General features: G+C 43.3%; 2 protein-coding genes across 9 annotated transcripts in view; one reads left to right on the forward strand and one right to left on the reverse strand.

Annotated features, from left to right (window-relative positions):
* The first annotated feature begins 115 nt into the window (after positions 1–115).
* Positions 116–1353, forward strand: LOC6536318 (adenosine deaminase-like protein). The gene has a single exon (XM_002096866.4). It carries the CDS (start codon positions 288–290, stop codon positions 1299–1301), a length of 1014 nt encoding a protein of 337 aa, XP_002096902.1. The 5' UTR covers positions 116–287; the 3' UTR covers positions 1302–1353.
* Positions 1354–1440: 87 nt separating this feature from the next.
* Positions 1441–15259, reverse strand: part of LOC6536321 (maternal protein pumilio) — a 177995-nt gene continuing 164176 nt past the window's right edge. For all 8 annotated transcript variants that reach the window (XM_002096869.4, XM_015192177.3, XM_015192181.3 and 5 more), the window contains 4 exons: positions 14456–14672; positions 6897–8174; positions 6647–6815; positions 1441–6581 (listed from right to left, as the gene is read on the reverse strand). In XM_002096869.4, coding sequence (XP_002096905.2) covers positions 6089–6581; positions 6647–6815; positions 6897–8174; positions 14456–14672 — 2157 coding nt within the window. In that variant the 3' untranslated portion in view covers positions 1441–6088. The remainder of the gene's footprint in view (positions 6582–6646; positions 6816–6896; positions 8175–14455; positions 14673–15259) is intronic.

The raw sequence follows: 15259 nt of genomic DNA on the forward strand, positions 1-15259 counted from the left end.
AATGTAATCGATAACACTTTTACAGTGTTGCAAGTTTAGCGTCTTTGCCGATTAATCACGCTAGTTTTCATAAAATAAATACAAACAAAAATGGCAAGAACACCTAATTTTTAAGCTTCAGCACGTTTATTAATTGAAACGTTATTTACGTTTGGTAATGCTAGCTCCTTCTAACAAAACCCATATATCTTAATTTAACTCAACTACATCAATGTATATTTAAAAATCGATTTCACACTTTGCATCACTGTTTCTTAAAATGTGTTATTATTATTGTTAAACTAAAAATGCAGCAATTTCTAAAAGGTCTGCCGAAGGTAGAGCTCCATGCCCACCTCAACGGTTCCTTGGGCACCCAAAGCCTGTGTGATCTTGGCGAGCGACTGTATGGAAGCTCCTCTGAAGATTTCCAAAAGTTGTGCGCGCGCTTTAGCCGATTTAAAAAGGACATGGATGCATGCTTCGAGAAGTTTGCTTTTGTGCACGAGCTGACCTTGACGCAGGAGGGTCTGCGATTTGCCACGGAGCTGGCGATTCGGGACTTCGCCCAGGATAACGTCCAGTATGTGGAGCTGAGGACCACTCCAAAGGCGAACGAAAACTATTCACGCAGGGATTACTTGCAGATCGTGATCGATGCAATCAGACGAGCCAAGGAAACATATCCAGAAATAACAGTCAAACTACTGCCCTCCATCAATCGGGCGGAACCAGTTGCCGTGGCCGAGGAAACAGTTTCCCTGGCTTTGGAGTTGGCCCAGGCTCATCCAAATCTTATCTTAGGCGTGGATCTAAGCGGTAATCCAGGCAAGGGACGGTTCTCCGACTTTGCTCCTATTCTTGCCCAGGCTCGAGATAAGGGTTTGAAGCTGGTTATACATTGTGCCGAGATCGAGAATCCGTCAGAGGTGAAGGAAATGCTGCACTTTGGAATGTCCCGCTGTGGACATGGAACTTTTCTTACGCCCGAGGACATTGAGCAGCTTAAGCAGCGGAATATTGTGATTGAATGCTGCCTCACCAGTAACGTTAAATCGGGAACAGTGCCGAGTTTGGAGGAGCACCACTTGAAGAGAATCATGGAGGCGGATGCACACAAGGTTATCTGCACGGACGACAGCGGTGTTTTTGACACCACCTTGACAAAGGAGTTTCTGATTGCTGCGGAAACCTTTGGACTAACCCGTGAGCAATGCATCGATTTGACCTTGGAGGCAGTGCAGCATTCCTTCGCCAGCGAACAGGAGCGAACAGAGATGGCGGATAGGGTAGCTAACTACGTAGCTATATTGCCTAAATAAAGAAACAGAATTTAATGTCGCCGTCCTAATGCAAATAAATAGATTTTTTATACATTTGTAGCACCTTGTTAAAATCCTAGTAATTCCATGTTGCCACCAACCTGAGCCTGATCCCTATTTGTCAACGAAAAAGTGTGTATTACCTTTTAATATCATTGTTTTTATTCAATATGTAGAAGTATTTAGTTACAAGTTTGTTCATTAGTTATGTTCATTCATCGTACGTACATATGTGGCTAATAAGTTGTTATGTTTTTCCCATTTAATATCATTCATAATTGAATTCAAGTTTTCATTTTATTATTTTATGTTCTCGTTTCTGCCCTTCTGTGTGGCTTAGTTGGGGTTTAGGCATTCAAAATACAATGGAGTACAAGCTTTGGTCAATAGCAGGCTCTTAAACTGTGCCAAGTGAAGTGGACGATCGAAATGTGAAGAAACCAAAGTAAGATTTAGAAGATCGAATCTGTAGTTTGATACCACGTTTTGAGACGTAACTTTTGGGTGAAGTCTTTATAGAAGGACCCTCCACTTACCCAAGCCTGCAGATTAGATTTCAGTTGAAGTGGTTTGCCTGCCTGGTATTCCCTATATACAGTTTATCTATATTTTATACGCTTAGTTTTTTTTTTGCTTACTGCTGTGTTTCTACATGAGTTTTACTACTGTATCCAGTTCATTCCTTATGTCGTGCCTCAAGGAACGACCAGCATAGGAGTTTATTTGTATCGTATAGAAGTGTTTTTACCCCAACTAGAGAGCTCAATTACAAATCTATATATTTATATGAAGGTTTACATTTCTACAATTTGGAAAAATTCTACTAGTTGAAAATGGTATGGTATGGATTTTGCTGTTGTTTTCGACTTTATTTAGGAGTTTGGGCATAAGGTTTTGGTATTCTTGCTTTTAAGTATGTATAATTTTGTTAAAATGTACGGCCTGGTAAAAGTTTAGCTTGCCAAGGCTTATAAAAAAATATGTCTTGTTTACTTACTGGCTCATTATAAAAGTCGACCATTTTTTTGGGTAATATCATATAGACAGCTAGCCTGCTCATATATAAAAAATGCGCCGTATAAAATGCCTCGAACTTGCGCTCTCATTTGGTAGTTGTGCCATTTTCTGCGGTTTTGGAAGGGCTATAGGTTATGGTAAGTGTATATTATTTATCTATATTTATTTTCAGTGTAATGCTATGCTCGTTTATTGGCATGCCGTATTAATTAATATCAATTTTGATTTCAGATTTTTCAGATTTGTAGTCATCGCAGCCTTCCATTGAAGCCAATTAGTTGAAACTATGTGTGGGTGTGGGTGTGTGCATTTTGGTGTAAGGAAGAGACAATTAAATCGGGTCGAATTGAGAAATGAAACGTTTTCTTTTTGCTACATAATAAACTTGTTTTATTTTTTTCACAAAGAAATTAGCATTAATCGTATTTTGTATAATAATAATAAACATAAAAATCTAATGCATAGTTAAATCAAATGCTCGAATGCAATGCTGTCCAAATTGTAGTTATATAACTTGTGCCAATCGCTCGCGGTTTACAAAACTAAAGGTTTCGCTCTGTGTTTGTAGACTTGAATTTCTCCGTGTGTTCGAGTGTGTAACTACAAAATATTCTCGTAATTAATTAATTACTGTATATTTATATTTATATGTATGTATATGCTTTAATATATATTTATATTTATATATAATTTATAGTTTTACTTGACGCCAGCTCGAGCACATGCCATGCCTTTTAATTTCCGCATTCCTTCCTTCCTGTCTTCCTTCCGTCATTCTTTCTTTTCTTTTTACAACAAATTACAAATGGTTTATTTATGTCCTTAGCTTAGTTTACAAGGTTCTGCTGTCGAAAAAATTTTACAAATTTTTGCTTCTGCTGTATGCATTATATTTACTTGAAATCTTGGTTATCTATAGGGCTTTATCGTATTGGGCTTTATTTTGTTTTTACACTTCACTTTGCGAAAATTCCAAACCAATCGCAGAGGGGTCTTCAGATTTTGCAAATTCAAAATGCCCCACCTTTTTTTGCCTTTGGCATACAAAGAAATGCTTGCTCATTTCGCTTCTTTATACGTTTTACATGTTTACAGGGAGTTTTCGTACAGTTTTAAGTTTTATTGTTTACAGTTGTGGTTTGTTTAATATTGATCCTTTTTAAGTGGAATTTGCTTTAGGTTTTTAGTTTTCGACTTGTATACCCAAGTGTCTTACATGCGTGCAAAAAATTGTTACTGTAAAAACTGGGCGTGTGTAGAATACGCCAGCATATACGTGTAAATTTCACTGTGCCACGGCACTTCCGCTACTCTACACATGTATTTTACATATACATCCTTTTTGTTTCTTTAAAAACGTTTGCCTCACGTCAAGTTCAAAACTAAGTGTAGTACATAATTCTATATGCGTGTATATATGTTTAAATATTTATAGGGATTCGCTGGCTTACACTAACTACTACAGCTAAGCAGCTCGCTGTGTCCTTTGTGTCTGTGTGAGTGTGTAGATGTGTACGTGTTCGTGTGAGTGTGGGCGTGGGTGTCCTGTGTATTTTACACGTCAAATGTACACGGCGTGTAGCAATGTGTTTTAGCCTACAGAAAGCATCTCTACTTGCATTGTTCACTCCGTATCGAATTCGAGAATCCTAAATACAATGTTTATCTATGGATTATTTAAATTAAAATTATCAGTGCATTGCGCTCTAGAGACAGGCAGTTGACAAGTTAATAACTAAAAGTACCAAACAAATAATACCGAGCCCTGCTTGCGCTGTCGCTTGAAATGCGCTCACTTCTTCAGAGACAGGATGATACGGGTGTTGCAATGGGGATCAGGTTCAATCGTATTGGGGGTAATGGGATTAATGGGATTAATGGTAAATGGTGAATGGTTAATGGGATATATGTGTGCTGGGGGGGGGAAATGTACAGAAAATTACAAATGTTCAATGACTGGTATCCTTTGCTTTTTATATACAAAATACGACAACGACGACGGTGACGACGACAACAACAACGACACGACAACGAATTTGTGTGTACAAAAATATGCATAATACACTTTACATTGATCTCCAAAAATTGTTTTACATTGGATTTTTGTGTGTTTCGACGAAACCGACAAAAAAGTCTAAATTCGATTTTCTTACCATCTCTCGTTTTCAGTATTTTCAATATTTTAGTATTTGGAATAAGGCGTCGCGAAGTAATCTAAATTTATATCAAAAATGTACAAAATTCTTGGTATTGTTACTTTTTACAATATTCGTTCGTATGTATACATATACAATTTTTGTTTGCAATTTACAAGTGTTTCGATGACGTTTTAAAACAATTTTATACACTTACGTGAAGGAAGGGTTAATTATTTAGTATGCCGCACAGCGAATGCATTTCAAGCTTCGCAGGGAGCAACAAGCGCTTTCTGTCTAACATAACAAAGTTAACTCTCCACCTGATTTCGTTCAGTGTGCAGTTGAGAAAGCATATCGTGTCGATTTAAATCATATTTATACATATACATATATCATACATTAAGGTGGGCTAGCAAACATAAAAGTGTATCGGGAAATTTTGGAAAAAAATTGGTTTATTTTGAAGGTTATTGTTTTAAAATCCAATTATTATCATTTTGGGCTTACTTGGCTAACAGGTTCTTTTAGCTGGCCACCAGCGCAGCGAGATCGTTGCAGATCGTCGATCCGTGGTCACCAGCTAATGTGTATAAAATTATAAATACATGCGTGCAGTTTAGAATAGAATATGTATGAGTTACTTGCGACTTAAAAAAAATTTACAAAATATAGTATGTATACATTTTACAGTGAAACATTTGAAAATTACATGGTTTACATGGTTTGTTGTTTGGGGTTTTTTTTTATACAAAATTTTTACATAGTGCAAAAGCAACGTGAATGGGCTGAAGAGTCGTTCATTGTGTATGGGTGTATGCAACCGAGTGTGCGTGAGGGGGCGTGGGCGTGTCTCGTGTGTCTCTGTTTTCATTGTGTCTTGGTAGCTGCTGGCTCCAAAAACATTATTACTCTACATTCTACACTAAGTGCGGCTTCTGCTGTTATCCCTCGTATATATGTATGTATATTAGAAATGGTTCCTCTGTCTGCACTTATAAATTCTAGGCTAATACATGCAGCCCGCTCTTTTACTTTACTTTCCTTTTTTTTCAGCTCGCCGGCTCTTCAGTTGTCTTCTTATTAATTTACAGTCGAAACATTAATCATTTACAGATAGACTTGCTATATAATAATTAATTTATACAAAGTTACAACGAAAATGTACGCAGACACATCTGTTTCATTGACATTTTACATTACATTCATTTATGTTTTCTTGATCGCGATTTATTACGCATTTTTGTTTTCTTTCATCTTTGCGGTTCATGCTTTGTTTTTTACAATTTAAATATGCGAGCGCATTTTACAAATATTTTGAAATCTTGTTTCGTGAGAACGTTATTACTTTTTGTTCGTTAAAATACAAATTTCATTTAGTTATAGCTGTTAAGCTCTCTTGCTTTTTAGCTTGCCAGTGGTGCTTCTTATTTGTTTCTCTAGCTTGGCGCATGTGTGTTTTACTCATTGCAAATCTTCGAGAGCAGCTCCATTTTTTTGCTGCTTTTCCAATAAATAAGATTACATTTATATGTACTTTTTGTTTATGTTTAGCTCTACAGCTCCTAAAACTATACTGCGATTCGAGAAATAAGTTTCCTTTGACTGCCTGGCTTATTTCCATTACTATTTGCTTTACAGCACAACGTTGCCGTTGGTCGGGGGTCCAATGGGACCCAAGCCGCTGTTGACAGCGCCTGACACCACCGACGACGAGGACTCGGAGGCGTCCGGGGAGGAGGGCTCCACAATCATGGCGCTGCCGTTCTCCTGCACCGAGCAAATGGTGGGTGAGGCCAGGCTGTTGGTGGTGCTGGTTGTGGTGGTGCTGCTGCCACTGGTGCAGGCGGTTACCGATGCCGAGGTGGCACCACTGCTGACTGCTGCCGCCGACGAGGAGGCCGGCACTCCGCCAGCGCCTGTGCCCACCGTAATGGGATTGGTTATCTTCATGTAGTACTTCTCCAACTTGGCATTGATGTGCTTGCCGTAGGTGTACTTGCGCAAGGCGGCCATGTGGGGCCGGATCTTGGTCATCAGCTTCTTGAGCTGCGTCGGCTCCGATACATCGATCATTTTTTGGACCACATAATTGGCATACTGATCCTTCATCATCACGTGCAACGCGCTGTGTGGGGAAAATGAGGTTTGGTTAAGCTAAAGCTAAGAGGGATTCGATTTCCAGGCACTCACTTGTCGTTGAAGGTGCAGACCTCGTCTATGAGACCAGTACGTTCGCCGCGTGTGGCATGTGTGACGCACTTCTCCACAACGTTTGAGGCGAACTTGTGTTGCGACAGCACCAGTACCTTGCCGCGCACGCTGTTGATAAGAATGGACTTGTCCTCCTGCTTGCCGTGTTCTAAAAAGCAAAATCGTGATACTGATAAGTTGAAGTCTTGTCTCTAGGCAATATATATTAAATTATCAAGCGAGAACTTACCAAGCACATGCTGAATGACATAGTTGCCATATTGGTCCTGAATCAACTGTTCGGTGTGCTCATGCAGTTCGTCCAAAATGGGCGTGGTCTGTTCGGCAGTGCAGTGCTCGAGAATCCGCTGGATCACCCGGCATCCATACGGATGGGTGCTCAGCGAGTAGACCTGACCCTTGAACGCATTGATGATGAACTGCAGCGCCACCGGGTCCACGCACTCAATGCACTTCTGCACCACATGATTGCCATTCTGATCCTTGACGCACTTCAGCACATGTCCGTCCAGTTCGTGCACGATTTCCTGCTGCTGTTCCGGCGAGATGCTCTCCAGTGCCTTCTGAATCACTCGGCAGCCGTACATTTGCAGCGCCAGCTGCAGCACATGACCCTTGACCTGCATGCCCAGCGTGTTCTTCTGCTCGGGGGTGCCGAACTCAAAGAACTTCTGGATGACATAGTTGCCAAAGACATCGGTCATCAGGCTATAGGCTGCGGCCAGGATCTCGCTGAACACCATTTGCTTCTCGGCAGCGGTGGCCCGCTCCAACTTCTGTTGGATAAACCGCGAGCCGTGCTGATCCTGCGAGAACTCCACAATGTGATTGACGAGATCGCGTAGCTGAAGATTCGGATACCGCTGGTTGCGGAAATCCTCGAGAAGGCGAGATCTTCCCGGCTGTGGGGCACCACCCACTCCGCCGGCTGCTGCTGCCACAGCCGCTGCTGCCGCTGCCGTTGCTGCCACCTGTCGCGAGTTGGCGGCCGCTGCTGCTGCTGCCGCCGCTGCCACGGCTGCGGTACCCGGAATGGCCAGGGGGTTCGAGAAGATCGAGCTGTTGGATCCGAACATATTGTTGGCAGCCGCGGCCACCGCTGCCTGGGCAGCTGCTGCAGTCGCCGGCAGACCAACGGCGGCCAGCTGCTGTTGCTGCTGCTGCCGCTGACGCGACTCGGCTCCAGGTGCCCGACTGCCCAACAAGCAGGATTGCGCCGACGGCGGCGGTGTGAGTGGTGCGCCCAGCGGACTGGCCGAGGCATTGCCCGCTCCCAGTGCGCCGTAGGCTCCGCTGGCCGCTCCCGACATCGCTCCCGGCCACTTGCCACGCGCTGCGGCGGCTGCTGCGGCAGCTGCTGCTGCCTGGGCCACTGTGCTGTTCACCGCATTGGCGGCCGCTGCCACACCGCTGCTGGTGTAGTCCATGGTCGAGGGACTGAAGGCGGAGGTGCTGCGGTCGAAGGAGTCGCGGCGACCCGTCAACGAGCTCGTGTTCAAGGCGAGACCTGCAAAAGTTGCAATGAATATATGCATTAGTCAAGGGTTAGAGTTTATGAAAATTAAACAGATGAAATGAAATTAAAACAGATTTGCACACTTCAAATGAATGGATTTTGTGGCAGGACTTAAAGCAGAATGTTTAATGTAGAGCACACACATCTATGGGAACTTCATCGAGTAACGTACATCTATCCATGTGATTTTAATCGAGTTAGTTGCATCTTAGTTAGCTATTGCAGCTTGCCACACTCAACCGCTGCGGCGACAATCATTCGGAAAATGGAAAATCGAAACCCTGTAAAGCTGGCCGCACTTTCCATCCAGTTTACAGCCTTCAGCGGGATATAAATTGGATGTTGGCCCAGATATAAAACTCTGACGCAACTGTGCCATTATCCTTTCCGGTCAGCAATGCTGCTCAGTAATTAATCGGGAGAAGCGAGGAGGCAGCCTTGATGCGCCTGTAAAACTTAATTGCCCGCTTCGAGGCGCAGCTGCTGGCTTAGTTTTAGTCACTTAGCCATTTGGCATTTGCAATGCCAACGATAGACGTCCCTTTACCCGCTTTCCATCCCACCCCCGCGGACATCCATCTCCGTAAGCCATAATGTACAGCATTAATGGTGCGCGCACATGAGGCTGCCTGCAATCTGCGAGGATATGTAAAAGGATACAAGTGGGCGGTGGTATCCAGTGAGTGGATGTAGCTGGGCGAAAGACGGTGCCAACTTGATTGATGTCGTAATCTGTCACTGGCATTTGATTTGCCATCTAAGCTCTGGAGAAAGTGGAGAAAGTACAGAGGGAATGGCAAGCGAGGCGTTGAGGGATTTGCAGGCAGTGTCGCCCAATGATCCGGAAATGTGCGACTCGGCGAAAAGCGACAGTTCAGGCTGCAAGCCCACGGCCATAATAAATTCCTTCCTCAATCGCAATCTCAATTCTGCCACATTCTGCTGCACTTTGGCGTCCGTTAGAGGGAACTGCAGATTAATTGCTTAAATTTATATTGAGGGGGCGGCAAATACGCCATAAACGTGGCCAGGACACATTAAGTTATTTAGCCACCAGTGCAAGTGCAACAACGACTCAAACGGCGAGAGGGTGGCGAAATTCCCAGCTGGCTGCAGGTGAATAAGGAGTGGGTGGTTCTGACCAACTCGTGGGTTTTCCGGAGCAGGAGGAAAGCGGGAAAAGGGAAAGGCGAGAGAGGCGAGGCAAATGTTGTAAGTGTCAACACAGTGTGCGCAATTTGTTGACCGAGTTATTAAGCAATTTGTTGAAAGTTTCGGAATGGGGCTGGTAAATAATACACAATGTTGGTGCTTGTTGCGCAAAACTAAAATGCAGCAGTGTTAGCAGGTGTAACACAGAAATCGATAGTTAAAGTAGCTCGGATAAAATGTCTGTGTCTTTTTGAGAAAAGGGTAACTTCCTTTAACTTAAAAGTTAATAAATTGATTTCAAGATTGCTTAAGTAGCTTAAGTGGCTTGACTCTGTTATTGAAAACAACTTTCCGTTGAGCCTGTCAGCCGCATATCCTACCTCTGTGTGATTTCCTTAAGTAATACGTTTAGGCTTCAAGGATAATGTGACATTTAAAACGCTGTGCAATTCTTGAGCAATTAAAGCGCGGCTCTGTTTCCGTTACTTTGAAGCAGTGCTTTAGCACTAATTACATTTCATATAATGCCCCTTAAACCGTTTTTTCATAGCCTACTTAACAGCGCTTACAAAGTTGCCCGAGCCGAGAATAGTTTTCCAACCAACCCCAACCACCCACTGACGACCTTCCTCCCGACATTTAAATGACTCGCAGTTTTTATGCGTTTTCACTTTTTTCCCCTCCTCGTGCTGGAGGCGGTGAAGAGAGAGGAGAGAAGAAATAGGAGTGAGTGGGACGGACGTGGGACGTGTGCATAATGTGCACGTGTGTGCATTTATAATTCATAAAATCATTACATTAAGCTAAGGACGAGCGGCAAAGTGTCGTCTCTGGCGTCTAGTGCCGTCTCTCTCGCGCCACTCGGCCCCTCTCTTTCTATTTGCGAAACGTGTGCATAAACCACAGAATGTCGCCTGCAATAAACTTGGCGTCTTTTAATGCCACCCACCGCCCACCGCCCACATCGAGAGCAGTCATGTATCCACGTGCACTGCGCGAAAGAAAGGATCGAAATACAATAGCGTTCTTAAATAGTACACAAATTAATGACAACTCTCTTAGTTATATATAATATCTTTACAATTGGAAATTGCAACTGCATAATAGCATAGTAGCCACGTTTTTGGTTGAGTGTACTGCAGTTTCATTTGGCAAAGTGTCTCCCAAAAGGGGGACTGCTCCCACTCTAAGCTGATTTGAGTCGAGACAGACGGTCGTCGGGCAGGCCCTGAATTAGTGGAATGATGGGGAGATTGAGGGTGGCCCCATATACACTGCCAAATGGCGTCCAGCATCCAGCACCCACCACACAGCACCACCACCACCACCACCACCACCCGCACAAATTGCATGAATAATTCCCTTTTAAATTGTGCAACTACACGCACCTAACCGAAACCCAAAACCATGCCAGCCAAACGCATGCCCAGGAAATAGAATAAACAGACGGAAAACATACGCCACCGGGCGCCGTCGTCGTGGAAAACACCACCCCCTAACCCCTCACCACCCACCACCCACCGCCGCACAAAAAACACTTTCCTCGATGCAAATTGTTTGTGTTTTTCCGCCGTCTGTATTTGAAATTTAGTCTGCAATTTCGGCGAAGTAGAGAGGCGCCAAATTAGTTGCAATTTAAATGCAAGAATTACAAACTTTTGCTGGCTGTCATTAAACTACTAAGCATTTCACTCGGGATTTCCCCGTTTAATGCAAGAACTTTTCGCTGCGCGCTGGCAATTAGATTCTTGCAACTGCTGTAGACAGATAAAAGTTTGCTTTTATTTAGTTTAACTGCGATTCCCGTGCACATATCAATCATCATTAAAGTAGCTTACAGATGTACAACGATTTAACTAAAATCAAGTTTTAATGCAACGAACTTAAATGCGGCTACAAAGCTCAAGTGTTAATTAACGCTAGTTCTTGCAGTTTGCCCACTGTGTTACATCAATCTGTGCGGCAATACGATTTGACTTTCATTAAGCGTAAAGTGCACACACGACCGCCAACACCTCCCGACACCGCAGCAAGTGTCATCCGTGTGCTGTGGAGGATGCCCCTCCTGCTGCTCCTTCTGCTCCTTCTGCTCCAGCTGCTCCTGCGCTCTGTAAGCCAGCATAGCAATTGACATTTTACAAAATAAACGAATTCATTTGCACAAAAGGCTGGTGGAGAAGGAGCAGGGAGCTGAAGGATAAAGCAGCCGGCTGGCAGGACGAACAATGTGCTGTATGCATGCATTGTATGCAGAGTGGTTTCGGTGGCTGGGCGAAGCATTCGATGGGTGGTTTTCGAGGCCTTTCACTTTTCCACCTCTTCTTCCACCAGCCCTGTGTGATGCAATCACATGTTGCCAACATGCGAAAGGTGTACATAATAATTTAGCAGCCAAAGGAGGATGTCTCTCCTGCTGCTGCTGTTGCTGCTGCTGCTGTTGCTGCCCCCATTGTTTTCAAGGCAATACCCAAAATGGGTATGGCGGTTGCAAAGTCAAGCTGCTTTCTGTGTCAGCCTCAGCTTCGACTTGTGTGCCACCCTCACGTCTCTCGTGCCAATCCTGGAACCCGGTAGTCACATGCCACCCTTCTTTTTGGCCCGGCCGAGGCGCATTAACGTTTGTAATTGCAGCTTGTCTCTGGCGCAGAAGGGGATTCGTTCAACTGATATCCCACTTGCCACCCAGGGCCCCCGTTGCTGTTCTCCTTCAGTCAGCCACTTAAAACAATATAATCTCCATTAAAAAGCCTTTTTGACATTGCACGCAGTCAGAGACAGAGGCAGAGACAGTCGGAAAGGCAGACAGATAGTCAGCTAGTCAGCTAGAAAGAGGGTAACAAGGGTAACAAGGGTGTTCACTGTACAGCATCGATTGCACAACATAATGAGTGGGCTGCTGATGAGGTGCCCTTCCTCCTGCCAGCCTGCACTTGTTAGTGGGGATTTGTGCCGGCGGAGGACAAACTGTGGGCGCCATGTGCTAATTGTAATTGAGATGCGAGTGTGCAAGTGCAAATCGTTACACTCGCAGCAAAAAGTCAGCGAGCGCAAAGAAACTAATGGTTTTACATTGCAATCGATGTGTTAGGAGAAGGATAACCTATGTATTAATGACATTGCTATTCTCAATAAATATTTAATATAATAAATTATGACTTTTAAAGTGATTGTAGCACTCTTCCCTTTCCGATTTTAATAAACACTTTTCCCGCAGTGCAACTAATCCAAATTGGTTGTGCAGCATGTGCAGGTGGATCTGCGAATGTGGCACACTCCTCGAGAGACCCTTAGCCTAATCACCTGGCATCATCACGGTGCTCCGGGCAAAGCATGTCAGGACTTGACTTGCGTGCTCGAGAACGGATTGGGTTCGATTGAGTATTCCCCAGCCAGACACTCGAATCCGAAATGGATTACTTAACCGGAGGACTTTTGCAGATCGCAGCCCTTAAAGCGCGAGTTTAAAATTGCTACGTTGAAGACAACAATTTCAGTGATAAAAGCAGCGGGGAAAAACAAAAAAAAGCGAAATATAATAAAATACGTAATCACTCATACGTCATGTGGAACAACAGTGTGCCAGAAGAGAAAGCTGGAAACTTCATTAAACTGCCATATGAGGCAAAATGAATTAACGACATAATAATGCCAGCTCCCGACCATCAGACGGATGGAGGATTCGACTGCCATAGTCCGGGAAATTCGTTGCGTTAATGGAAAGAGCGTTTTTGCATGCGGTCGGGAAATAAAAACCGGTGGGTGGAAAGCGTAATAATTGATTTCGCCTGATTGTTAATGGAGTTAATGGAGCTGTCCATGTCTGATGTCCGTACCGGTGTGTATGCGTTTTAAGGAACTTTAACGCTGCCATTTATTCTTATATGTAGATAGCAAACAAATTAACAAAATTCTAACGAATTTAAAAGTGTTTCTCTTTTAATAATTGAAAACTCGTCGAGAGTATATAATTCTAATCTAGATTTAAACTATCATCGTTCTCCATTGCATTCCTTTTTTTTTCTCCAACTAAAAAGTAGGAGTTTCTATCCAAACTCATCGAGTTGCATGAGTCAGTTTTGGAAGACTTCTGCAGTTGTTGCAGTTGCATTAAAGTTGAAGTTGAGAGCCGAAGTTGCCGGGGCATTGGCAATAATAACATTTTGCGTGCTTGCATGCAATTGTTGTTAGTTTACTCCTCGATGGCTCTTCTGTACATTAGATATGTATGAAAAACAGGAAAATTTACTGACACAAACAGTTGGTTTTCATGGCTGCCATGGTGTAGAAATGCATTCTCGACTGGGTCATGCCACATTCATGAATGCCCTGTAATTCCATCTTGGGGAGCTCTAAATGTTTTGCTTTGGGAATTGAGAAATTTTTTTTTTCTTCGATATTCCTTTACAATACCTTAAACTGGAAAATAGTTAAACTTTGTCACTTTTTTCGTATTAACTGAATTTACTTTGGATCTATTTCTAACCTTGTTGCGTTGTGTTATACATGAAAATGTAGAGCAACAAAACACGCAAAATAATCGAAATGAAATTCGATATTGTAAATTGCACGATTATAATTGCACAGACGTGCAATGTGGCTGACAAGTTGCAATGACTTTTCCCCTGTAACCCTTTGTTCTATTATTATTGCTCAGACTCATACATATTCACACATATTCAAAGGCGTTCGGCAAGCCCGAATATTTGCTATTTACGAGCTCAGATCCTTTAAGTTCAAAGAGAATTGTTAGATAAGCAAAGATTAATGGCTATAGACATACACATGTACATACATACAACAAGGGAGTGAATTTTATTGGGTATGTTGATGAAGATGTGCAACACTTTACACTAATTACAATTTCTGTCACTCCACACTGGGCGAAATGAACGAATGAATTGCTGCATTATTGCAAGTGAAGGTGGTGTATATTTTACATTACTCATACGCACTGTGTGCCAGTTTGGTTAGGTAAATATTGCTCATACGCCATGTAACTTTTGATTATAACCTATCTGGCATAAACATTAGTTTTCATTCAATTTGCTTTGAAATTCATCCATATCATCGCTCAATTTCACCCACTGCGAGTATTATGTACAAAGGAGAGGAGCACTTACCTCCGACACTGCTGCCATTCTGCTGCGAGTAGAGATTCTGTTGGGCCGTCTGCGGCTGCGGCTGGTACAGCTGTGGGCCCTGCGGGGGCGGGGGGCCGGCACGGGTGGCGCCCGGGGGCACCAGAACGGGGGCGGGGCTAACCAGGCGCATCGGCGTCCCGGTGCGGGGTCCTCCCATCAGCAAGGAGCCCGTGTGATCGAGGAACGCCGGGATGACCTGCAGCATCAGTGGCACGATGATGAAATCACGACGATATTATACACGATTCGGATTTCGTTTTTGTACAGGGGTTAGATTTTTGTTTTGGTTTTTTGTTCATTGTTTGTTGGTTATGGAAGCGTGTTGTTGATGTTGATGTGAGTATAAAAGAGAGAAAAAAAGAGAGAGACAGAGCATAAATATACAACGTTTTAGGTCCGATTAACTAGTTGTGGTTACAATTACAAGGGGAAGCTTTACATCATTGTACAGTTTTTATTTGGAATTTACAAACGTACAATTGCAATGGCTGCGTAATAACTACTTTATGCTGCAATCGAAATCGATTTCAATGCAGTTTTAATATTCAAATGGCATTTTAATATGCTGAGATTGTTTCGAAAAGGAAATCCTTAAACTTAGTTTGTCTAACTGACAGCAGCGCTGCCGTTGCTGTTGCTGTGACCGCGAGTGTAAAGCCTTTGATACACTCAATTGACACCTGTCACATGTACAGCACCGTGGTGCCACAAACCAGTGCCACTATGTATGTGCATGCGCTCGGAGCTTCATTGTTAATCGCTGGCAACTGAGCCGGATGAAAA

This window comes from Drosophila yakuba, chromosome 3R, assembly GCF_016746365.2.
Source record: "Drosophila yakuba strain Tai18E2 chromosome 3R, Prin_Dyak_Tai18E2_2.1, whole genome shotgun sequence".
Lineage (NCBI taxonomy): Eukaryota > Metazoa > Arthropoda > Insecta > Diptera > Drosophilidae > Drosophila > Drosophila yakuba.